This window comes from Scomber scombrus, chromosome 8 (assembly GCF_963691925.1).
Source record: "Scomber scombrus chromosome 8, fScoSco1.1, whole genome shotgun sequence".
In the NCBI taxonomy this organism is placed as follows: Eukaryota; Metazoa; Chordata; class Actinopteri; order Scombriformes; family Scombridae; genus Scomber; species Scomber scombrus.
In genome coordinates, this window is record NC_084977.1 from 18845442 (window position 1) to 18870748 (window position 25307).

Sequence of the window (25307 nt, forward strand, 5' to 3'; positions counted from 1 at the left end):
ACTCTTTCAATGTTCATTTGTGAACTCTTTGAAACTATCCTAGCTGGTCACAGGTAGTTTATTAGAGTTTATGAGGAGGTAGAGAATGAATGTATTCAGTGTCAACATTAGATTATCAGAATCAGAATATCTTTATTGTCATTGTAACAGGTACAACGAAATTAAGTGCAGTCCTTGGCAGTGCAAAAGAGCTAATAAATAATAAAAAAGAAACACATAAAACAACTGTATGAAAACACATAACACAGTATTAAACAACCCACTCACTCGTCCACATAAGAATATTGCACACAGTCCTTACAGTGCATATCCAGTGTAAAATGTGCTAAAGTCAATGTTCCTAAATACGAGTTCAAATAGCGGGCAGCAGCAATATCATTTTCTAACCACAGGTGGCAGCATTGACTAAAGTCCATTGAGCAGCTGTGTTAAGAGAGAGAAAGCTCTAGAAAGCTCTCAGCTACTTCAAAGGTTTTAATAGTTTAACTTAGATAAAATAGGTCCGCAAAAGCACACATCGACTGCTTAAAAAGAGCCAAAACAACAAAGAGAAGCGTTATGTTTTAAGTAAAAAAAGGCCTGATTATGTCCTGAAGGTGGGCAGAGCAGAGCTGAAGTCCTCCGCCCACTTGCTGATGATAGCGGGTCATGCGGCCTCGACTGTTTTGATCCACACAGCTTGGGACAGGCGGGGCAGAGATGGCGGAGTACTGGGAGTCTAGGTAACTCCTGTGAGAAAAACCCCGAACTACTGAGGCAAAAAACCCGTTTCACAAGCTGCTACAGGGGAAATTTAGCGGTGAAGCTGGCGGCCTTGTACGGACCTCTATTCCGCCCGGAGGACATGGAGATCAGGGTGGAGGGCGAGGCGGAGGAGCGCAGGTGGGTGACAGCCTAGGGGGGGTGGGGGGGATTACTGTTACCCGGCCCGGCTAGCAAGGTTAAAGCTGTACAACTTAAGTTGAAACTTTATCACTCAGTGGCTAACCAGATACGAACGGTGATGATTTCTGTAACGGCAACTCTCTTAAATTGAGCCAAGATGTCAGCTATTGGAATGTTGACGCTAAGCTAGCTAGCTGGGGAGCTAGGCTAAGCTAACCGGATATGTGACTAAAGCTTTGACAGCTTGAAGCTTACAACACAAGCTGTGCGGCGTCAGCCAGTTAAAAGACAAGTATTTGACTTAAACATGTTTCACAAAAGTTAAGTAGCATAAAATAAATCCGTATAATTATAACTAACCCTAACCTTAACTAATGGTTGTGCTAACAGCTAATGCTAGCTGTCAAGTCTAGTTGACATTTCGACCCGCTGGCTGTCGTGCAGGATTATTATTACGAAACATCAGTAATTGATTTGAAAAGTAAATAACTGAGGTTCAGTTTAGCACTGGACTGATTGTTTTATACCAGGCTGCCAACAGACAGACATAATAATGTGTTGACAACATAATTACTGCAAAGAAATGGATCAAACGCTATATGTTCACTAGTTCTGAACACTGTGCTGTAACATAACTCCAATTAAATGACCTTTCTATGCAGTGCACTTAGAGTATATTCGCTAACCTCATATCAGTAATGGGAGTTATTTACTGTAGCAATATTTATCTTGTTAGGGCAGCTGGTACATGCATGATGAGAAAGTTACTATTTGCACTGGTTGATAGGTGAGGAGAGCTCACCTTGTTACTTTTTATATCCCTTTGATTTGAAGGTCATATTGTCTAAACAAATCTGTATTCTTCAGTACAATACACACACACACACACACACAAACGAACAAAACAAAACAAAACAGAGTGGTAAGGTTAATCCCTAACCTCAACATCCTCTCTGATCCTTGTGGTATTTTAGACTTGATGCTCCTGCACATAGACTTAAATATACATCATAACACAAAACACACACGTCTCTGATGTGTTTAAATGCATGATGCTCTATACTCCTATTACGGTATAGACTATGATGATGAACAGTAAAGTATGTTGTGAATGTTCTCTAACACTCAGATTCACTCTCTCCATGTTACATGATATGATTTGATTAGTTGCTGAACTCGTGATGCTGCTGCTGCAGCTTAAAAAAAGAGCCTTGTTGTGCTCGTAAATGTGCTATTTCTAGGTTGATAGCCTTTACTTTTCAACCAGGCACTAGCCTTCTCGCATGAGATGTAAATGTTACATTGTTTTTAGTAAAAGGAAATGTAATAAATACAATTTGTATTTTAATTACTTCAGGCCTGCACAAAACAATACTTAGTGGTCCTTTATGTGTCCTGGGTTACTTTTTTGTCCTTCATTCCACCTACAACCTTCTAAGATATTTTTGGGCTGACTGTTTAAATATCTTATAATTAATTTAAGCAGACACCACATTATAAAGATATAGGTAACAGATGACCAGTTAAATTATCCTATACTCAAAGAATGCCGCTTCATGTGTTTGTACCCTCTGACAGCAGGATTTTTTTGTCCCCTCTCCATAGTTATGTGACCAGTTCTCAATAGCATTCAATCGGACTGCTGACTTTAGGCAAAAAATAGGAAGTGCTGGATATGAGCCAACGCTTTATGACTGTGAGGGAATGTGACCTGATATAATTTTGCTTTTTATCCAACAGTTTTTGGAGCAACAGTTTTCCACTGCTGTGTCCTAAAGATAAGGTTACACATCTTGTGAACGCACAGGCCTGTTAAGCAAGTGGGTCCATACCAAGTTTGTGGTTTGTAATATGGGATATCAATATATGCTTGCACAAAATGGAGATTGTAAATCTTCAAATTCACATAGAGCTCACTCAGTGTTGTCCTTTAGGCAGAATTAGCACAGATAATAATAAGGAATAACAGTGCTGTATCATAAAAAAATCAGTAAAAGGTGAAAAAGTTCTGCTTGTATTTTTTTAACATGCACGTAAGATCTAGATTCTTGTAAACATTTTATGCAGACTGTGGGACAATCTATTTTTATTTATCTATCTATTTAGGGCAAGGTCTGATGATACTGGTAATATTTTATTGATGATCAGCCGATGTTTCTGCCAGAAAAATTGTTAGGGTTGGTGGTGGTAGTGGGGTTGCTGAGGAAGACGTCTTACTGTGTGCTTCCAGTGATATACAGGCAGACACAGATTACTTCCTTACTGCCTTCACTGTCCTTTTGCTTTTTATCTCCAATAAATAAATAAAAACTGTTTAGTTAATTTTTGCATTTCAGTGCCCACATTCATCAAAAAACAAACAACTCAGCACTTCCAGTTATTTGCTGAGTTAAGGTATAAGTAAATTTATTGTGACTGAACTGCTTAAAAGTCACTAATTTCAGGGAAATTTTTGCTCATGTGAGCAATGATTTAAGCCACAACACTGCTAACGCCAGCACTTCTTCACCTCCTTCCTCATTCCTAAACCCCCCTCCACCCTGCCTTGCCTCTTCACGCTGCTGCCCTGTTTTCCTTCCAGGCGGGAGCACTGGAAGCTGTTGTCCAGCCTGAAGACCACGGTGGAGGGCCTCGTGTCCACAAACAACCCTAATGTGTGGTCACGCTATGGCGGACTACAGCGGCTGCACAAGGACATGAACAACATCCTCAGCCATGGACTGAAGAATGAGCAGGTCAGAACACAGGAGATCTGACCCACATCACTCTCCCTTTTGTGTGTAGTTGTGCTTTTCCCAGTCCGTTAACAGACAAGATTACTGATCAGTGTCAGTCTGAGCTCCAGCAGCTCCGGCAGATTTGCTGGTCAAAGTTAGCCTTTTTTAAACTTTGACCTATGAATTGGATTGATCAGCCAATGAAAGCAAAGCTGTTCTGACATGTCTTGTGTTTGAACATGAACATTCTTGATTTTTGTTGTATTTAACTTCTTCATGTCCACAGACAATCCAGACTGCAAATATCAGTCTGATTACCTAGTTAAACCATTGTTTCGGTGAACTGAAGGTGAATATGACTGCTGACTTTGTTGCCAAAACAAATATCACTGAACGCCTACTGATACAGAAATAAATAAAACCTCACAAGTTACAATAGCTGTGAACGTTGAGGAAGAGACACCCTGACCATCTCATTATTGAAAAGTGCATATTAAGACAGTTTAGAGCACACTCTTGCATCTCACAAGATGTCAGTAATGGTTGCAAGTTGACAGGTTTTATCATGTTAAAACATAATAAAACCTGTTGGAACCATCATCAGACATGTATAACAATTCAATATCAGTTTGCTTGCTAGAATACAGGGAGAAATACTAGACCATGGGAAGTACAATGCCTCCATAATGGCTTATTGTACCTACTGAGGTTGATATTCTCTGTAACTAGGGCATGTTACTTTGATTTAACAGCTGGTTTGGGGTTGCAGGTGTACTACAAGCAGAGAGACTACTGGCCATTTGTCTGGTGTGTTCGTTACATCAGCCCTCACCTCGCTTCACATGTTGAACAGGTATGGTCACTTCCAGCCACATACATACAAATGATACATAAATATTCTCAAGCTTAGTTGGCAAACAATACTGGTTACTTTCATATATTGGAAGCTGAAGATGTTTTTGTTAACTCCACCAGCCACCGTGGCAAGAAAAAAAAACGTCATGTAGCCTGTAAAATAGTGAAAGTAGGTGGTGAATTTGAGAGTTGACACCCGACTCCATTCACTCCCATGCCTGAAAAGAGTCACTATGCTTCCTTGACTGTCCTGTTGTATGTATTGTGTTGTTATGTAATGCATCTGTTGCTGTTGTGGAGAACAGCTACCCTTAAATCCCAGCCTCCTCCTTGTGACGCGTTAACAGGATTTTACAACCGCAAACAGACTTGGAGAAGTTGAAATCTAATTACATTCGGTATTGTCACTGTTACTGGCCAGCAGTGCTTAAAACATGCTCATCCATGGCATAATCCATGGTTTGTCCTCCTCCTAATCGTCACCTGCGTTGAACCATATAAGACATGTCTCTAAACCACTTAACAGCTGAATGAATCTATCACACATTTATATCAAGTAACCATACATTTCTTAAAGGTAACTCTTGTTTGTAGCATGATACATAGAGGAAAAGTAAGGATATTAAGGCAATGAACACTGTGGCAACTGTTGACACAAGTTTGTCGAAGTCTTTTAAAACTAGAAATTCAAGGAGAGATCCTCTTTCCCATTTGATGTCACGTGTTTTCAGAATATGATTGGAATGAATAGATAAAGATCTGTGTAGAGCTTCAGAGTTCGTTCCTGGCCTTTGACACTGATACATATCTTGTGATATGATCAAAACGTTCCAAAACAGCTACGAAATAGACCTTGTGGTGAAGTTGTTTGTCAACATCTGGGTGGTTTGCTTGAGCAGTGATTGCCACTAAGTGTAACCGGTAAAAACACGGAGTGTCACATATATTATGTCGACAACAGAAAATTCAAAAACAAGATTTAAGAGTGCAGGCTGTTTAACAAGGCGTGGAAAAAAATCTGACACGAGGGCATTACATTTTAATATTTTCAACATTATTACATATGCAACTAAAATGTGTTCTTTGGACTTGGATTAAAGGCATTTGTTTGTTTCTTACTTGTAGGTTTGCCTGCTCTTTTGCACTCTCAAACTTGTCTTTCCCCATGATCATATGAACATATCTCTCTTTCTTTTTCTTTCTCTCTCTCTCCTTAGTTCAGTCATCTGGAGCCGGTACTGAGCAGCGGGATGCAGAGTGCCGGTGAAAGCTACAAGGCAGAGCGCTGGCTGCTTCACAGCTTACAGGTTCACATGCTGTCGGCTCAGCTCAGACCTCTGCTCAGACATCTGGGACATACAAGAAAATACTATAATGGTGAGAGGTTCATTTTAATATAGAAGGCATTTTTGTGTCATATAAAATAAAGTAGTAGCTTATCTTCTGTTCCTTAATCTTCACATGTCCACCTGTATAGCTTTACCTTTTTCCTGGACTCTTCACTTATGTCCTACTGAATATCTCTCTTCGTCTCCCCATCTCTCTCCTTACTTCTCTTTTCCTTTCAGATGATTCCTTTCTGTTGAGCGAGCCTCATGTCACTGCCATGTTCCAGTGTCTGGAAGCTGTGGAGCAAAATAATCCTAAACTGCTGGCCCAAGTAGACACTGTAGGGGTGGGTCTCACATATCCATCACAAAACTTCAACATATACCTGAAAAGGTGTCCTGTGGGTGGACATGATGACTGTTTCTTTTTTTTTTACTGTGGATCTGTTATGGTTCAGTAATGTCTGTTCTCTTGTATACAATGCTTCTATTGCCTACTTTTGTTTGTTTCATTAATTACACTTCTTTTTCACCTTATAGTTGTCCCCACTGAAGGGACCGCCATGTCTCGGCCTGTTGAAGAGCCAGAGCCTGTGCGTGCTGCCAGGGGCCGGCGGGGCCTGGAGGAACGCTGACTCAGCTCTCAGAGGAGAGTCTCTAAACCGCAGACTCACCACCTCCAACTGCTCCCTCCGAGAGGCAGTTGCCACCAGCCACAACTGCGGGAACACAACAGGGGTTGAACCCCAAAACAGCAACAGCACAAGTGAGGAAAGCGTGAAGGGTCACAAAACTACAGTCAGGCAGCTGATATTTCTTGTCATCAGTTATTCTTTATTCATGTCTGTTTATTACTTAGAATACATTTTAGTATCATGGTTTTTATACCATGTGGGACCTTTTTATTTTAAAGTGATGTAGTAGGCTTCAGGCAAAGCATAAAGTATTAGTAGTGGTACATGGTGCACACTTAAGGTCATGAAAGTTCAAATGTGCTACATTTTTATATGTGTTACTATATTAGGTCACATTTATGTTTGTTGTCACTTTTACAATCAGACATTTTTGAAGCTCATAATGCAAAGTGATTTTTAGTAAAGTTCCTAGCAACAATTTGAGTTGGACCAGGTTTCATGTGAGTGCGTCAGAACTAAAGTGAAGGATTTTGAGGTCGTACATTAAGGGAAGTTAATGAAGAGAAAATGGTCTCTATCTTTTTTTTAATCAGTACATACAGAGGGGAGTGGTTGGGGGATGACACTATGAATGCACTACAGTCTGAATGTGAATAGACTCACTGACTTAACCATACAGAGGCCTGATTGTTGCAGGATAAGGTCAGTTATTGAAGAATGTGTGTTGACACATCCTCCGAAACTCAATGTCCTGAACTGGCTGTGCTCGCTGAAATGGATAAAATCAATTTGGACTTGTTCTTAACATCGCTGTTGCTTTTTTGCATTAAAGACAGTATTTTTGCCAACTTGATTTGGGGACCACTGTCCATTTACATCAGCAAAATTTGAATAAGTGAAAGGGAAGTGACTTAAATTTTTTTTTTTTTGAAGAGTCATCTTCCTGTTCTGTTGCAGAAACTACCTCTCCTGCCAGCAGCCTGGGAGCTCCCTGGGTGTGTGTGTCTACGCCGGGGGAGAGCGAGCGGGGCGTGACACCCCCTCCTGGACCAGTGTCAGTCCCTTGCATCTCCCTAATAGAGTCGCCTTCGCCCTCTTCCTCCGTACAGCCTGAGACGGGGGACTCCGGTGATGGTGACTACGACGATGGTCCAGAGTACCTGGCTATTGGTAACCTGGGGCAACGCAGTCGCCACGATTCCCGAAGCTCCACACACAGCAGTGAGCAGGGTGACATCAAGGACCAGCCCATGCAACAAAGTCCCCTGGCTCCACCCCCACCTAGATGCTCATCTTTTTCAGAGGGCCAGAAGGGGCCGGTCCGAGGGTCCCGAGGACACACCCGCTCATTTTCTGACACAGGGGTCAATCTGAAACTCAGGAATGGTAAGTAAACTGGGAGGTAACTGATATACAGAACTAATTGCTCATTTGTAGCATATTGAATCGAATGAAGCTGAATTAAACTCCAAATTCAGAAAAGAACTGTAGTTTACAAACAACTGTTTATTTAATAGATTCAAACTAATTCTCATGAATGTGCTTCTAATGTAGTCAAACCAGGAAGTCCACATGTCCTCCATAAATTTGCAAACATTTTAGCTTGGATACATTTTAGTACTTCAGAAGTATTTATACAAAGAAATCTGTTCGGTGTGTTCACACTGCAGCAGACAAAGCTTCCAGTCTAGTTTTACCTTGTTGTCAGACAGTAGATGGACCACATAACATGAAGATGAATATAGTATTTATTGTGGTGAGCTTAGAGGTCTAAACATTTATAAGTTGGTTTATTTCTGTCTCAGTGCAGTAACTTATTCTGCCATATGTTCACAGATAAAACCATATTATGGAAAGCACTGATCTGATAGTGTTTGATAAATAGTTTCCTCATATGACTCATTTACATTTGGAGATCTACAGTATCTATTTTGGATCAGGAAATCAGTTGGTTTTGGTAGCATGTTTTTAGGGAGGAGTTACTGCGTGATAAAATGGGGTTTTGTGGTGAGGCCACATCTTTTCCCTGAAGGTCAACACTTCCTCTCTGAACAGTTTTAACCTTTCCAAATTAACATCTCTGTTCTCTATTGCACACAATGTTTTCCCTTCTTGGCGTGAGGTTACCTTCTTTCTCTTCTTGCTTAATGTCTTTCCTCTCTCTTTTTCTACCTTTCGTGCGAAGGAGGGGGCCAACGGAAAATCACCATAATAATTGAAGATCCTGTAGCAGGTTGGCAGTGCAGTTCTACTGTACTCCATCACTTGACCCCTCCCACCCCCCTTTGTCTTTTTCTTCTGCATGTGGATGAACTCTCTCCTACCCTCTCATTTCAAGTCTTGCCCTAAACACTTCATTTGTCGTTTTAGTGTTTCTTTGTTTGTTTGTTTTGTTTTACTTGTTATTTTATGCAGGTCAAATTGATGTGATACGGGCCACTACTGGTCACTTCCAGTGTCTGTCGTTGTGTTAGTTTGTTTTTATGCATTTTCATGATTCATCAAACTATTTCACTGAAAGAATCATGGCTAAGATATTTATATTCTGTGTTTCTTTCATTACAGTTTACACTAATGATATCTGTAAATGTCAAAAATTAAGCTAAGCAGTTCCTGTATTTGTTTGTAATGCACTGGAGCAAAGAAATCTTACTTCCTTATGTGAATGTAAGAGTTGAATCACTCGTGTGTTCCACTTTATGCAGTTTAGAGTTAAATCATTATATTGACAGAGGTCAGCAACCATGTTTTTGTTTCTGCATGTAATAAAATGAACCATTTCCATAGATTTTATTGATTGTTTGCCATGGGAAAGCTGGAAAAATGTAAACAGTGTTTCACCAGTTGCTTTCCCATCAGTGTATATAAATGAATATCCATCATCTGATCAATTTAAAGAATTCAGCATTGATTTCAGTGACATGTTGATGATAAGAGGCCCTTAACATTGTGTGTTTGTCTCCTAGAATCAGCTGGTGATAACTGCTGTATTAAGGACTACAGCCCTTTCTCACCTCAGCGCAGCAATGTCAGCACAACCAGTTCCCTCTACATGGAGTCTAGTGAGTTTACTGAAATTCTGTTTATATTCTTCCACAGAAGCCTGACGTTCATTTTAGATCCATTGTTGCACTTACAACGAGTGCAGTAGTAGAAAAACTTTGCACTGAGCCTTTGCTCTGATGCAGTTAACCAAAGAGTCCAAAGCAGGTTTAAATATTGGAGTGAGCAGGACAGCAAAGCAGGCAGGAAATGTATCTTAAATGAAATGAGTTTTCAGTTCCTGAATGTGAATGTCGTAAGTGAATCAGCCGATCTATAAACATGAAACTCTGGACTTGAGCTGGATGTTTATGGAAAAGTCAGGTGAAAGTCTTTGTTTGTTTGTGTGAAGTTTATCTGCCTGAAACAACACATCTTGGAGTGAATGGATCAGATAGAAAAATCTGATGAGTGTTGTTGGTTTTTTTGGAAAGTTTAGAGCATTTTTGAAAACTAAAGCTGATTACATGACCACTACAAGTACCACAGATATGATTAATCTTCCTGTCATATTTTTGAGTGCGTATATGTTTTGGTTGCTTCAGATGGGTCCCAGTACAGCAGTGTTCCAGATGGGATGTTCAGGAAACCATCAGAGGGCCAGAGCCTCATCAGCTACCTGTCAGAGCAGGACTTTGGCAGCTGTGCTGACCTAGAAAAGGTCAGTGATCAGTTGAGTGTGATGCAAAATGAATAAAGACTGATGATTGTCTTTTGATGTGTACATTTTATGCAAGGTGATGCAGAGTGCCTCAAAAAAGCATATCCAATCCTGTGATAGATGAAGGTCTAAAAGTATTATGTTGAAGTTGGCATTACGCAGGAAGGTTAAAAAGAAACAGTCAATCTACTTTCTTAATCACTTTCTTATTTCTGTACTTCTGTAGGAGAACGCTCATTTCAGCATTTCAGAATCCCTTATTGCTGCCATTGAGCTGATGAAGTACAACCTGCGGCGTCAGGAGGAGGAGGGCGAGGAGGAGGGAGACAGCGACTGTGAGATTCAACAGCTCAAGCAGAAGATCCGTCTGCGGAGGCAGCAGATCCGCCGCAACCGTCTGCCACCTTGCACAACCTCCCAGCACAGTAAGACGCCATTAGTAGGAGGGAACTGTTAAATAAAGGGTGTAATCATGTGCACAGATTACAGTTTAAAGCTTTTGGTTATTGGATGTGATTTACATTTTTTGTTGCATTAATAGATTATTTTTTTGTACTCTATCTTGAAAGTCCTTAATATTATTGTAATAGAACTATAAACATCTTGGTAGCTATTGCTTTCAGTAATTTAGGGACCCTCACACATCTCTTTGGATATGTATTTAACCAGTTTAATACATCTTTAGTCTGAAGTCTTTCCTTTGTAAATTAGCCTCACGGCCATTACACTGTTGTTAACTACTGTTGATTTCTGCTTCATTAATTTTGGTCTCATTGTGTTTCTGTCTCCCGCCCCCTTCTATTTGTACAGTTTTCCACTCCACTGATAGCGGTGGCTCCAGGAGGAGCTCTCAGGACTCCTACCAGGGCCTGTCTGACTCTGGCTCAGCTGAGGAGGTGGAGGAGTGCGAGCTACGAGGTAGAGAGAAGGAATGAGGGAACTCTAGCGAACATTAACACAGGGAGAGAAACTTATACAAAAATGAAATGAATATGTTTTTGAGCATCACAATCAGCTCGCATCATTTTTGTAACTAAAAAAACTAACTAGAAATGTGTAGAAAGCCTTTTCTGTTCCGGTCCTAATTCATAACATCATCACCACACTGGCGTCACGTTTTACCATGGACCATAAACATTGAAGTCTGAGTAGAAAGGTCACAGAATGGTATCTGTAGGTTATTTATTAGTGTTGCTATTTATATAGATGTTGCAGTCATGTGAGTCGGCATATCTTGGATTTATATGTTCATAATAATTTGCCTGTTCAGTCTAGGACATTTATTGTGGTATAGTGCAAGCAGTATGTATCAACTGCAAGAGACTAATCTTTAACCTACAGTTATATCTGAGCATGTGTTGCTTTGTAAATATTAACCTGGATTGAATGTGGGCATGTACACACTATGTGTGTGTGTGTGTTAATGTGGTAAAATATGTTTGTGTAAAAAATGCACATTTTGTATGTGTATACAAAATGTGTTGTTTGTTGGGGCCATATGACTGCATGACTTCCACATGTACTTCCACTTGTACATGTACACACGTACTGCGTCAGTGCAGTATGCTGTATGTTTGCCTGTGACACTGACACACAGCTCTGTGGACTGTTCGTGTTTGAAATGTTCATGCTTGTGGTGTTGGTTGTGCTGAGTGTTAGTTTCTGTCTCTCAGATGGCTGCGAGGGTCAGTCCCTGCTGGCGGTGTCACAGAACGGCCTCTCACTGTCACTCGCCTCCCTCTTCTCAGGTATCTGCAGGCTGGACGGGTGGGCGAGGCTCCTCAGCTACATAGACTGTTTATTGGGGCGGCGCTCCTCTGAGAGGAAGCTGATGGCTTCACTCCAAACTGATAATTTTGCTTTTAATCCTTCTTCCTAAACTGGATAGCACGTAGATTAGAACTCTCCCCATTCAGTTTATAGATTTTTTGTCTTTATGAAATTGCACTAGTTGATTCTGTCCAAATCTAACAATAGAAACAACTCTCAGTATGATTACAGATGCTACAAAAGTCAATGCTCAAATATCCAAAAGACCTTGTAAAGTGTTGATATATGTATATATTTTTTAAGTAATCCATATCCTCACAGCCTTTAAGATAAGAAAGGAAATAAAGAAGTACTAAAATAGCTAAAGTACTAAAACAGTGTGAGAAAGACCTGACTAAAGAATTTTTTAAAATAGTTTAAATTTAAGTTTGATTTACTAAATGTATTTTTAGTGCCTGCGTGCTGAAAGGTCAGTGTTGAAGAACCAAAACTACTAATTCATCAAAAAAAAAACACAATTTTGGACAGAAATAATCAGTATGATGAAGAAAACGTGAACAGTAGGATCCAGGCAAATGTTTAAGCTGCAAATTGAACTGCTCTCCTGAAGCTACAATATTTCTTTGACCAAACATCAGATTACTTCACTAGATGAGTGTGATCAATATTACAATTAAACTATTTCTAAATCTATCCACCTGTTTGCAAAATAATCAGTTCTCAGTAGGACGTTATTTCCCTTTCAACTAATAATAATCAGCTGCTGAAAGAGCTAAACTCCCTGTTAGTTTTGGTTGCTGTGTTATTCAGATTGAAATGTTTTATTTTGGCCCACAAAACCTCACACAGAGCAGGGCAGAGGCTTTTCCAAGTTTTCAGTTTGGAGTCGAGCCAGCCGCCTCCTCCCCTCAGCTGAAATGTGTGCTTGGCTGTTTGTGTCGGTGCTTGTTGCTTAGTGCGTCAGGGTTTTGGAGGTGTCAGAGGATAAATGTGCCTGTACCTGTTAGACGTTAAGGAGACTCATGGGAGGAGAGGAGGTAGCAAGTGTCATTCTATGGCAACTGACTATAAACAGCAAAGTTTATTCACTTATCCATCCTTCCATCCTTTCTTCCATGCATACGTCCATCCCATTATTCTCATTTCCCAATGCGCCAACCATCTACAGTACTTTGTTCCTTTAAGATATTGGAGTCACCTCAATGCTAGCTGCTTTTTCCTAGAAAATGTTGGTCTGTGATGTGATGGTTAATGGCAGACAGCAGCTCATCACACGAGCTGGTTTACCTGTGCCTGTTTCAGATTTCAGAGACCCATCATGAACATATCAACATATTTTCCAGGATTTTGTTTATAATATTATGATACTGTTTAAATATTTTCCTATATGACCTGTGAATGTGTCTATCTTGCCTGACATTCCAAAGTAATTCATACTAATTTGTCATAATGTCCAAATAATTTCTTGTAAACGTAACCAATCCAACCAATCATTAAACCTAATCTTAACTCAAATGAACAGAACAAAAAACTGAATTAATAGGTGTGATGATATTTTTAAGTACTAATGTGATATAGACTTTCGTTGTGCAAAAGTATGTAATGTTCAGAAAGAAGTTCATACATTCTTGATGATTGTTTTCTAGGTATTTGGTCAAAAATATTTTCATATTTGGGTGTTTCTCAGGCATAGTAGGATATGTCAGAAATCAAGGACCAAATGTCATAGAGTCTATGTTTTGCCTTAGAGTGCACTGCTTAGAAGAGGGAATAAAAAGAAAATAGTTTATTTAACTTAACTTAGGTCAGTGATTAATATATATTGCTCCTAATCTCTTAGACGTGTGGTGCTGCAGTTACACCTCGCTCCTCTGGACACCAAACAGCTTGAAATCCATTGCCTTGCCCTGTCTGCCTTCACGTGCTTTTAGTGCCACTGATGATAGTTGTCATGTGCCCGTAGCAGCACTTGGCACTAGTTAAACGCCCCAAACCGTCAGTGCAAACGAGGCCAAATAGTTATTAGACAGCGAATGCCCTCAAGCCGATTTGATTTAGTGCTTATGCAACTATAACTTTTTAAAAAATACAATCATTCAAGTTGAAACGATGCCTGCACATGAACAACAAAGGCCATTTGTTGAATCTTGCAGCCGACTAACTTCCTTATTCAGCTCTTTAAGATGCTGTAGCGTTGAGTGAGTGACTGCAACCCTGAAGGGTTTTGGATCTAACCCATGTTTTATGTGATCAAACAAGAATGCCAATCTTCTGATAGAAAGATGCTGCAATAGTCACACAAGAATTCATGCAAGGGATAGTCTGCCAAACCTGCGCCGCTTATTGTCTTCGCTTACATGTTGTTTGTGGAGTACTTGGAGAAAATACTAAATCATTCTTCTGGCTTTCCTGCATGCTACTTGCTAAAATGGCTTTGAAAACATGCTTGAATTTAATAAAATATGTGTTCTTGGTTTTTCATGTACTTTGACTGAGGTATATTTGAAGGTTTGGGTTGCCTTTTTGGATTTCTTTGCCTTTTGGGCCTTAGATCAGCTTTCTTTTTCCCCTCTGTTTTACTTGTAGCAAATAGTGAAATTTCATCTAAAGTAAAACATTTTACGTCACCCGCCAGCCAATCACCAGAGTGATCCATAATCTGACTTTTTTCATACTAAGTATCTACAAATGTAAAATTTTATTGTACAGGTATTGACAATTGTTTATTCTCTGTGGCTGGTGGATGAAAAGGTTTTCTTGTCTTTGTACCAGTCTCTGTTTCTTAGTGGTATTCACATGTCTGTTTACTGTTGCTGTGTCTTCCAGATGCAGACATTAAGCGCAGTGTGAGCTCCAGCAGTAGGTCTTTTCTCAGCTCAGAGTCCATGTAAGTAACATAACTTCTTCATGTTTGTCTTTATTCTTTGTGTTGTGGTTTGTTTGTTTGTTGTTTTAGAATCTTAATTATCTAATATTTGATTACTCAAATCTGCATGAGACAAAGGACCAGGTTTACTAAGAAAATGGTGTAAAGCAAATGTGAGCTGCAGTTCTCAATGAATCTGTAGCTGTAATGTGTGTATTTAGCTCCTGATTTACTGAGGCAGCAGCTCATGACACATTCTGAGCCTGGGACTGCTTGTTTGATGCAAAATTACATTCATTCAAGTATTGCTGTATTTTTCTTTCCAGGTATCAGACTTTAGCTGAAGTCTTGGTAAATCTAGCCAAATGTATGCAGTTGCTGTCCCAGGCTTCATTACATAGGAAAAAAAAGTAGAAAGTAGAAAACCCAAGCAGGCTTTCATCTATAAAGACAAATGATAATGAATGAGAATAAGCAGATTTCCTGTAACCTTAATAAGATAATATATAAAAATATAAAAATAAAACATCCATTAAGCTGTCAAGCTGTCAAACATTTTTTTCTCCCTCTTTGTTTGTTGCCAGCTCTCCCTCCTTCCTCCAGTCCAACTCTGCTGAGTCAGTCGCCATGGGTTTGCTCAGGCAGTTTGAGGGCATGCAGCTACCTGCTGCCTCAGAGCTCGACTGGCTGGTCCCAGAACACGATGCTCCGCAGAAGGTACATCGCCTTGCTTATTTATACGACTTGTAGAAGTCAGTTTTCCACACATGGCAGCGAACGTGACACTGAGTATATTAAAACAAACTAGACTGACAGAATGTGGCATTTTCACATGTACAATCTCTCACTCTACTCTTCCTTTGCTGTTTCTTAGCTGCTGCCCATTCCTGACTCTCTGCCGATCTCACCTGATGACGGCGAACACGCAGACATTTACAAGCTGAGGATTCGGGTCCGAGGCAATCTGGAGTGGGCGCCGCCCCGACCACAGATCATCTTCAACATTCAGCCTGCCCACAAGTGAGTCCACATCAAGTTTTTTCCTGCCCTCTGCCTTCAAATTTACTTTCTCTCTCTTTCTTTTTGATGCTCTATTTTTATTTGGGACCTGTCGTTCACTTCTTTTAACCTTTTCTTTATTCATGGTGCTGCTTAGTTTAACTATTTGTTAATAAACCATGACAGTTGCATCACCTGTATGAGCCTACAGGATTTAACATTTTTAAGGAGGTATTTTTTTGACAAAAAATGAAACTTGAAAGCAGAATTTTATTCTTTTTGTCTTTCTTTTGGTTTTTGAATTTGCCGGTCCTACTAACTACTGTTAAGACAGAAGAGCTTACAAAGAGGCTCAGAGAGAAACAATATAAGGGCAGTTTGAAGCTCCTTGCTTGTAATATTTACTGATACCTCTCACATGCACAAACAACAAAAGTGCACAAAAATAGAACATAAGTTTTGGGCTTGGTTAACATCCCTTTGTAATGACCCTGTCCTTCAAGATGTATTTTACTTTAAACATTTTCTTTCTCTGTCAGGAGGAAGATAGTTGTGGCGAAACAGAACTACCGCTGCGCTGGCTGTGGCACCCGCATCGACCCAGGTACAACCAGCAGTATGAACAACAATTGTGAAAAGTATTTTTTTTCAAAGTGTCAGTTGACCTTGAAAGGTTTGCAAGGTGTTAAACTTTTTGACATACTTACAGTTTTTCCCATTAGTAAAACAGTATTAAAACATTGAGTGTTTACTTTCAGTTTCAGTTCTTGTTTTTTTGTTTGTTGTTTTTTTTTCATTTCACAATCAGAAAGCGCAACATGTGTAATAGTCTATTTACAGTTTGATCAACTGGACAAAAGCTTGGTACTTTCCACTCGTGTGAAGAAGTAGACATTTTTCTCACACACATTATGTCCATTGCAAAGTCATAACCTCCCTCCCATGTATCTGCTGTCTGTCCCTTCCTTAGATTATATTAAGCGACTGCGTTACTGTGAATACCTCGGCCGTTACTTCTGCCAGTGCTGCCATGAGAACGCCCAGGCGGTGGTTCCCGGCAGAGTGCTGATGAAGTGGGACTTTAGCAAGTACTACGTCAGCAACTTTGCCCGGGACCTGCTGAGCAAGATTGCTGGAGACCCACTGTTCAACCCCAATGACATCAACAGTGGCCTATACAAGAAGTTTAAAGCTCTGGAGGCTGTCAGGGTAAGTAGCCAATAATACGATGGAATTCGAGGATAAACAGGCACTGTGGGTCTAAATGTTTCTGTTATGCGTTGAGCATGAAGTATCCTAATTGTAAAATGGCAAACTTGTGACCGAAGTTGCTGCTTTAAATTGCCAGCCTCTCTAGGTGGGAAACCAGAATGAATAAAGCCATTCATGCCCTTGACAACAAACATGAAGGTGATGTTGAAAAGGGCACTGTGCTCTAAAGGAGTTGATCTCAGTTAAACTCAGATCATGTCTTTAAAGTCCTAAACTGCATTATTATGGAGCAGAACTGAGCTAAAAGAGCTTGAATACATATGAAAGACCTTCTGCAGATAAATCACGTAGCACAGAGTTGTTTTTAATGATGTGTCTTTGGAGATCGTACCCATTGAAACAGGAGAAACAACTCTTATCTCACCTCTTTAACACCTTCATAGCACAGATTTTGTAACTGCGACCTGAACCTAGCCTTTATTTTCCCTTTTTTTTCAGGTTTTGAGGATGCAGCTGTTTCATATGAAAAATCTCTTCAAGACCTGTCGCTTTGCTAAAGAGTACGTTTGTGCATGTTTTTGAGCTTCACAATAGTTTCAGATCCTTTGTGTCTATATGCAACAAATCATGCTGCCTGCAAGGCATGCTAACTCTGTGTGTGTGTGTGTGTGTGTGTGTGTGTGTGTGTGTGTGTGTGTGTGTGTGTGTGTGTGTGTGTGTGTGTGTGTGTGTGTGTGTGTCTCCTTCAGGGCTCTGGACCAGTTCGACAGCCTACCAGGTCACCTGACTGAGGACCTTCACTTGTTCTCCCTCAATGACCTCACTTCTGTGCGCAACGGGGAACTGGCTCCCCGATTGAAGGAGTTGCTTAAACTTGGTACCATGCACGTAGCTGGCTGTGTGGTAAGATTAGAAAAAATGTAACCAGGTTTTTATTGTGTGTTTTCTTTTAATGTGTGGGGAGTTTATCAAGTTAATTTATTTTTGTGTTTAAAAAAATTACAAATACACAAGTAAATTATGATTTGGGCTCAATCCCAGCTGACAGTTTTTTTTGTCATCTTTTCACTGATCTTCTGCAGCTGTGCCAGGCAAAGGGCTTTGTGTGTGAGTTCTGCGGCAACGACAAAGACATCATCTTCCCCTTTCAGCTGAGCAAGTGCCAGCGCTGCGAAGGTGAGCCCTCTCTGCTGGCGGCAGGCCTGGGCGGCTCAAGAGCCCCCTCTCCCCGCCTCTCCGTTCCACTTACCTGGAAAGACTGGAAGATCCCCAAACCTCGTAGACTGCAAAGGGCTCTCTGCCAGGGCAGGAAGGATGGGGAGGGAGGGGAGGGTTTAGGGTTAGAAGTGGATCAGGGGGTGAGTAGTGGAGAACAAAAGGAGCCAAGGGAGAATGCAGAAGAGAGACAGAAACAAGTGGGGATATTTCAAACTTTGAATCCTGGAAAACTATTTAAAGCTTTATCCAGGAGTAAGGGAAATAAGGAAGAGCAGGAGATGTCAGGAGGGACTGAATCAGAGAGGGAAGAGGGGAAAGAATGTGATAAAGGAGGAGAAGAGAGGGGAAAGGACCAATGTGAGGAGGTGTATAGCGAAGAGAGGGCAAAGAGTAAGGAAAGGGGAGATGGGCATGCAAGAAGGGAAAAAGTCAGTTTACTTAAAGCTCTTCACATAGACAGACTGAAGAAAAGCACCTCAAAAAGAGATGGAATAGACAGCGACAGTGAAACACGCAGCAGCACGGAAAGCTTAGACGAAGTAGGAACAAGTCAAGAGAGGAAAGGACGATGGAAGATGTCAGGGTTAGTGGGTCTAACCAAGGGTTTCTCAAAAAGAGAATCAGAGGATGAGAGGAAAACAGAAGTGAAAGTGGAAGAAAGAAATGAAGAGTCTGAAAAAAGATTATTGGATGAAGAAGGGGGAACTGAGGAGGAAGGGAGAGCTGGAAATGAGGCAGAGGAGGATGATGAAATGTCAGATAAAGGCAAGAAGGAGGCAGCCAAAACAGTAGAATCTGGTGCAGAAAAAGTTGAGAAATTTACACTCATGAAACAGCTGAAATCTCATCAGCTGTCAGCCATTTTCTCCAGAGAGAGAAGCAGGAGAGATGAGGACAAGAGTCAGGAGAGTGATGGAAAAAGAGAGCTGGAAGCTGAGGAGGAAGGCAAACAAGAGACGGCCAATAAAACCCAGGCTAACTGGAGAGGTCGCAGAACTCGCAAAGCTCAGAGAGTAACCAGAGGCAGGAAGACAATGGATGGGGCAGAAAAAGAGAGCAAGACAGAGGGAAGAGTGAAAAATGAGATCATAGATTGTGCTGAAGGGGATGGGGTACTAGAGTAAAAGCAATAAAGGGCTAAGACACGAAATTTCATAGCTGTTCTGCAGGACTTCAAAGAATGAGGGAAAAAGTTACATACGTCAAATTACTGAAATATTTGCTGGAAAACCCCCCAAAACATACTCATACCCCTTTTCCACTGAGCTGGAGCTAGAGCTTGCTGGGAGCTAGAGCTTGACTAAGCACCTGCTCTTTGCTTTTCTACCGCCAAAGCTCCAGGCCCGAGCCTCAGAACGGGAGCCAGAGCGAGCACCAAGTCTTTGCTGGTCTAAAGCAAGACCCGATTACGTCAGCGGACTGGGGGCGTGGTTATGTGAGCAGGACTCAAGAATGAGATAAAGTCATATTTAGGCAGAAATAACCTTTCAGTAACTGTATTTGGCCTCCAATCAATTTTTTGCAGGTGAAAATGCCTTATTTTGTGTTATAATGGTCCTTTAAAAGAGTTCCAAACTGTCCTGTGAGCTCTAGTGTTTATATTATGAAGCTTATGAATGAGATCAAGTCATATTTAGGCAGAAGTCAACTTTCAGTAACTGTATTTGGCCTTTAATCAATTTTTGGCAGGTGAAAACTGTTCGTTATTTTATAGGCGTATGTAACCCTCCCATAAATCATGTCTTTTATAGTCTTGTCTCCAAATAGTAGGCATAAACAATAATATTAGATATAAAACACATCCCAACATGGGAATCAAATACTACGTAGGGCCCAGATCAGATAAAAAACAACGCAGAGTCACGAGGATCATTGCAAAAGTGATCATTTCTTTACTGAACACACACCCATAAATCACATTCATTATAGTCTAATTTATAATTGCGGACGTACAGTTGTATGTAAATGCATATTATGACCGTTTTAGCGCTACCGCTCAACGGACTGCTGTGCGTGCTCCCGCGGCCAGAAATCAGATTCTGGCAGACGATCACTTTTTGGCGCGACACCGTTCCTGTATTTCTATGTAGGCTTGCAAACACATGAACAGCACTTGCATCGCAGCCGGAATTTCCTCCATCTTCGTCGTCTTCTCCTCCTTCTTTGTTGTCTTTTGTTTTCTTCTTCTCCTTCTTTGTTTTCTTCTTCCTCGTTTCCGGCGGGCTAGATGCCTTGCGGCATGTTGTTGCCTCTCACTGGTGAATCATGGAAGTGCTTCAAAGGCGCACGCTGGCTACGTTATACAGTGACGTAATCGCGTGGCTCCTTGCCAGCTCCTTGCCGGTAGAAACACAACAGGTCCGTAAGAGTTGCTCGGGTTAACACCAACTGAGTACTCGCTGTAGCACCAGCTCCCAGCAAGCTCTAGCTCCAGCTCAGTGGAAAAGGGGTATCAGATGATTGGTTACAGCTGATAGAGTTAGGTAGTGATTATTCTTCTCCTATCAAGCAGAAGTCTACATTAATTTTAGATTTAAAGGTTTTATTTGGTCACAGTCATTTCTTGTTTTACATGTTTATAGCAACGTTGCTGTCTGTTGTCTGTAGTTTACAGATGCTTTTTTTTCTTTCTTTGTAGGGCCGCACAATTTTAGCTACAATGACCGTTGTGTCTGATTAGACTTTAAAAACAGTGTTTACCAACATCCTGACAATAATATTAACAACAGCCTGACAATCATTTACAAATTAAAGAAATATTAATTAGTTAATATAATAAGTAGCAGCCATAGTTTACTGTTGACATTATATTAAACTAAACTCTGATCAAAATTATTTAAACTAAAGTCTTCTTATAATTAGTTGAATTTTGTGGTCCTACTTCTATATTTCTGCTTCTTTTTCTGATCTACCTTTTCACTTTTCACGACCTTTCAATCTGTCTGGTGATTTGAGACTTTTTTTCACACTTCTTCTTCTGCTGTTCCCACTTCGTGTTGAGTTTCTGGCACTCTGTTTTGGTATTTCTTTGTTGTGGCTCTGAGGTTTGCAGAGTTGCACAACTGGTGGAGGATTGATACTTGGGCAGCTGTTTGGTGGTGGATGCCTCTTGGCATAGATTTTAGAGGTGTTGACGTGTGAATCTCGATGACTGACACTGAAACTGTCATCGAGGCTGCTGTTTTCTGTCTTTGGCTCTTGTCTTGGTCACAGCCTGACACCAAGACATGGATTGCTGCTAAAAAATGCGTTTTACGATAACTTCTTTTGCTAATAATGGCAACAGATACCGAAGTGCAGTTTTTAATGTTTAGACTGAAGTTTGGACGTGAATTTCAGTCTGAGAATTTGTCAGATTAGTCTGTTACATATGTTCATGTTTTCATTTCAACCAAACACTACTTGAGTTGGTCTCACTCATTATAATTTATCCCAACAGAAGTAGTGTGTCTCATAAGTGCAGACCTGCAGGCTCTTTCACCAGATGTTATGCTGCCTCATGTGATTGTTTTTAAGTCATTTTTATTTGTTTTGTCGAAGGAAGAATGTTTTTATTGTGCGGATGTGACTTCTGTGTCAGATTGAATGTGTAATTTATGCTTTTTTTGGTGTTTCTTTTACATCTGCTTGCTATTATTTAAGCTTCATGCAAACATGAAATAAATACTATTTTTGAATTTGAGTTGCCTGTCATTTCATCAATCCTTCATTACCTTTTATTTTTTATGTAAGACAGGAATTGCAGCCATAAGAATCTGTTGAAGCTGTTTAGTTGAGTCGTTACAAATTTGTGTGGTACTCGGGTGGCCTCTTCTGGAAGAGCGAGATGTGTCTGATGTGGTTTAGGGTGTGGTGTCTGTCTCCCAGGTTCTCAGCTTCCTCACATACCTGCTTCCTCCTACCTTCTGCCTCGCTGTCTTGTACTCCTGCTCCTTTTATACCCTCCCCGCACATGTTTCCTCCCTCGGGTCTCATCGTGATTGGCTGCTCTGTAGGGGCATTGCATCTCATTGTCGGCAAACTGGTTAAACCGGTTAACATTTGTTTGGTTTAGCAGATGAGAACTGCTCTTTGTGAAAAAGAACCTTGTGTTATCTTTTGTACTGTTAAGATGGCACATTTTTTTTTAAGTGAATGCTTTGAACTGTTTTATTTATTTATTGAAGTAACACCACTGACACTTGTTTTTAAAAAAAAAAAAATCATGTTTCTGTCTCTACAGAGTGCCATGCGTGTTACCACCGCAGCTGCTTCCGGGCAGGTAAGAACTGTCCTAGATGTCAGCGGCTGGCAGAGCGGAGAGAGAGGATGGCGCGCAGAAACATGGAGGAACAAGAGGACGAGGGAGGTGGGACCTAGTACTGGGAAAAGAGGAAACTCAGAGAAAAGAAAGAAGAGCACAAACGCGACCATGATTGTAGTGACTGACCACATCTCCTCCTCTTGTTTTAGTCCTCCCACACCTGGGTGACAGTACTCAGACCTTATTGTCTTATGTGCTGGTTTTATTCCATCAGGGCAGTTGTGTTCATTCAGGAACATGACTGCTGCTGATTTCAGATGTATTTTCTATAAACCCCTTTTCACACATGCACTTTACTGTGGCGAATGTGTTTGGTCTGAGGAGGTGGACTCCTGTTTCCATAAAGATCAAGAGACTGATGGGAAAAGTACTCAAGCTCCCTGCAGTGAGGTGATTTTTAAATTTGTTTTCCCTCAAACGAAAGTAACTTCAAAAATGTTTTCACATGTAATCCTTCTAAATGACATGATAATTAAATCCCTCTATGTGATGAGAAACATTGGAAATCAAAAATTAAGTCAAATATTAAACACTGTTGACGTCGAAGCTGAGGCTTCGATCCTGCAAAGTGGATGACGAAACATGTTGTCTTGAGAGGATATTTGCTGTCTTGTAGTTCCATGTGTGAAAAGGGCCAAAGATTGTATACATTTCTCAGCACTTTGTATAATGTCCTCTGTGGTAATACTAACCCATGTGACAACAACAACAAAAACAAGCATTAACCCAGATTATTGTACCCGGTTTGAAATGTCTCCTTCCTACATTTGCAGCTTCTGGCAACTGCTTTGACTCTGGTGATTTTACTAGCTACTGGCTTAGCTTTGTTTTTGTGAGTTAAAGAGGCAGGATATGTTTTAAAAAAAATAGAATATAAAGTCAAATTTTCGACCTATTTTATGGTTTGATTTTCAGTGCAGATTCTGTATTTGAGCAATCCTGCCCTTTATGTAGATTTTTTTTTAAAAATATATGAAAACATTGAAGATATTTAACTAATCTTTTCTTATCCCCACTCCCTACTGCTCTGTTTTAAGCTGTTTTAGCTACGCTAATGTGCCTCTGTGACCAATGAACTTTGGCTGGCAGAGCTAGTGGAGTTACATTGGAAAGTTGAATTTAGAGACGGCCAGACTTCAGAAGGACGTTACAGAGTCAGTGTCAGTGTTGCAAACATTTTAAATAAGACTGCAAATGCTCAGTTTTTGTGCTGCTTTGTGTGTGTGTGTGTGCGCACGTGTGTGCGTGTGTGTGTGTATGTTTGATTACTAGAAAGAGCTGTGTGAATAAGAGTGCTCGTACGTGCACACGTGTCTACCTGCTGTATTTGCGACCATGCACAAATGGTTTGTACCAGCCTAATAAGCACTTGCCTGTTTTCTAACGTCGTAGGTTTTGGATTAACAAAGAGAGTCCGGATAATTGCACTGATCCTGTCTGTTGTTGTTGAAGGGGCGAGTTAGGGCGTCACTGTTTGGGGATTTTTCTGGTGTTTCTTTAAGGAAGCTCCTGTCACCTAGTTGTATGAAGGGTTTCAGCCCAAAAAATAAATCCAAGTTGTGGAAAAAGAAATGTGCGACCCACTAAAGAAATCAAATTTATCAGAAATAACATTTTTGTCTCATATGTTTGTCCCAAACACAATTTTATGTGCATCATCCTTTTTAATAGATTAGGCGGTAAAGTACATACATTCCTCAACTATGAACAAGCTTCTCTTCATATGTACCAACCCTCATGAGATGAACGCACTCTCATGAGACACTACTTGAAGCATGTGATCTTTAAGTCCCTAAACCCTCTGCTCACATGCATTAAAGAGATGAACTGTACCCTGGTCTTTTAACCCGACTGCTTTTAAGAGAAACTCTGAATGAAGTGACCGCCCAACTCTGAAAAGCCTCCTCAGCTCAGCAGACTGTTTGTTTGTCTTTGGACTGCCTTTAACATAGAGAGATGAGGAGATTTCAAGTGCACTACAGATTAAATTGTCTATTATTCAAATGGTAATTATTGTTATGATTATTATTTGTGTTAATTTGCCTTTGTTTCTAATTATATTGACAATAAAAGACTGGCCAGACTGTTAATCAGGATGATTGTTTTTGTGTGCTTAAAGAAACTGCAGGTTTAGTTCGACTGTGCACATAAAATTGACACACCTTTTTTCAGTAAGCTCTCTAGAGCTATTTTTTTTAGCTCTAGATAATTAACACACACAAAACACAGAAAATGCTTGTTTTTCGGCCAATATTCCACAAAGAACAAACTCTTATTATCACATTAACCATGAGATTACAACCTGTAACAGTATTGACATTCATTAACAGAAAAATGAATGGGACTAAGATAAAATATATATAATAATTTGTGTGGTGAGTATTGTAGGCACACTCACTGAACATGAAGGAGCACACACACACTAATCATCATGAGGTGAAGAGTAATGCAATTTTGATGTTGTCATTTGCGAAATAAAGTTTTTATACATGTAGTTTAAATTATAGTTTTTTAGTTTTATTTTTTACCTAAAGGCAAAAGTGACATATAGCCCAAAACCTGCAGCAAGCTAATGGCACCACCGAGTGGAAATCACCTGTTAGTCAATATTTCTTTAAGACTTCAACCGTAACCATTTTTATTAATTATAAAGTGGTCTAAACATCAACATAAAAATAAAAAAAATCAGTTTTCCAATTAAACACGACTGACAAACACAGTAAAGATCAAATGTATGGCCACTTAGAAATCTGGATCATTTTTGGAGGGAATTTATTTATAAAAAAAAGACAATAACATTAACTACAAGAATATGA

The 25307-nt window shown here is 40.2% G+C and overlaps 2 protein-coding genes across 4 annotated transcripts in view; both read left to right on the forward strand.

Annotated features, from left to right (window-relative positions):
- hykk.2 (hydroxylysine kinase, tandem duplicate 2) overlaps window positions 1-25307 on the forward strand; it is a 185294-nt gene that overhangs the window by 22377 nt on the left and 137610 nt on the right. The window lies entirely within an intron of this gene.
- Window positions 617-24581, forward strand: rubcn (rubicon autophagy regulator). Of its 3 annotated transcripts, none has more exons than XM_062423998.1 (21): window positions 617-882; window positions 3467-3620; window positions 4372-4455; window positions 5675-5834; window positions 6026-6132; window positions 6326-6551; window positions 7378-7806; window positions 9387-9482; window positions 10008-10123; window positions 10350-10548; window positions 10934-11041; window positions 11797-11871; window positions 14720-14780; window positions 15344-15476; window positions 15634-15779; window positions 16298-16362; window positions 16729-16967; window positions 17469-17530; window positions 17720-17873; window positions 18053-18146; window positions 22411-24581. In XM_062423998.1, exons 1-21 carry the CDS (start codon window positions 845-847, stop codon window positions 22545-22547), a joined length of 2883 nt encoding a protein of 960 aa, XP_062279982.1. In that variant the 5' UTR covers window positions 617-844; the 3' UTR covers window positions 22548-24581. The 3 variants fall into 3 exon arrangements, with proteins under 3 accessions (XP_062279982.1, XP_062279984.1, XP_062279985.1); XM_062424001.1 differs by lacking the exon at window positions 617-882 and adding an exon at window positions 2623-2705; XM_062424000.1 differs by lacking the exon at window positions 11797-11871.

Excerpts from the sequence above, each read along its gene's own strand:
- rubcn (XM_062423998.1), top strand. The coding sequence starts at position 845 with ATGGAGATCAGGGTGGAGGGCGAGGCGGAGGAGCGCAG. Across the intron at positions 10,124-10,349 it reads GCTGTGCTGACCTAGAAAAG|GAGAACGCTCATTTCAGCAT; the intron begins GTCAGTGATCAG and ends GTACTTCTGTAG. Across the intron at positions 17,874-18,052 it reads TGCACGTAGCTGGCTGTGTG|CTGTGCCAGGCAAAGGGCTT; the intron begins GTAAGATTAGAA and ends GATCTTCTGCAG.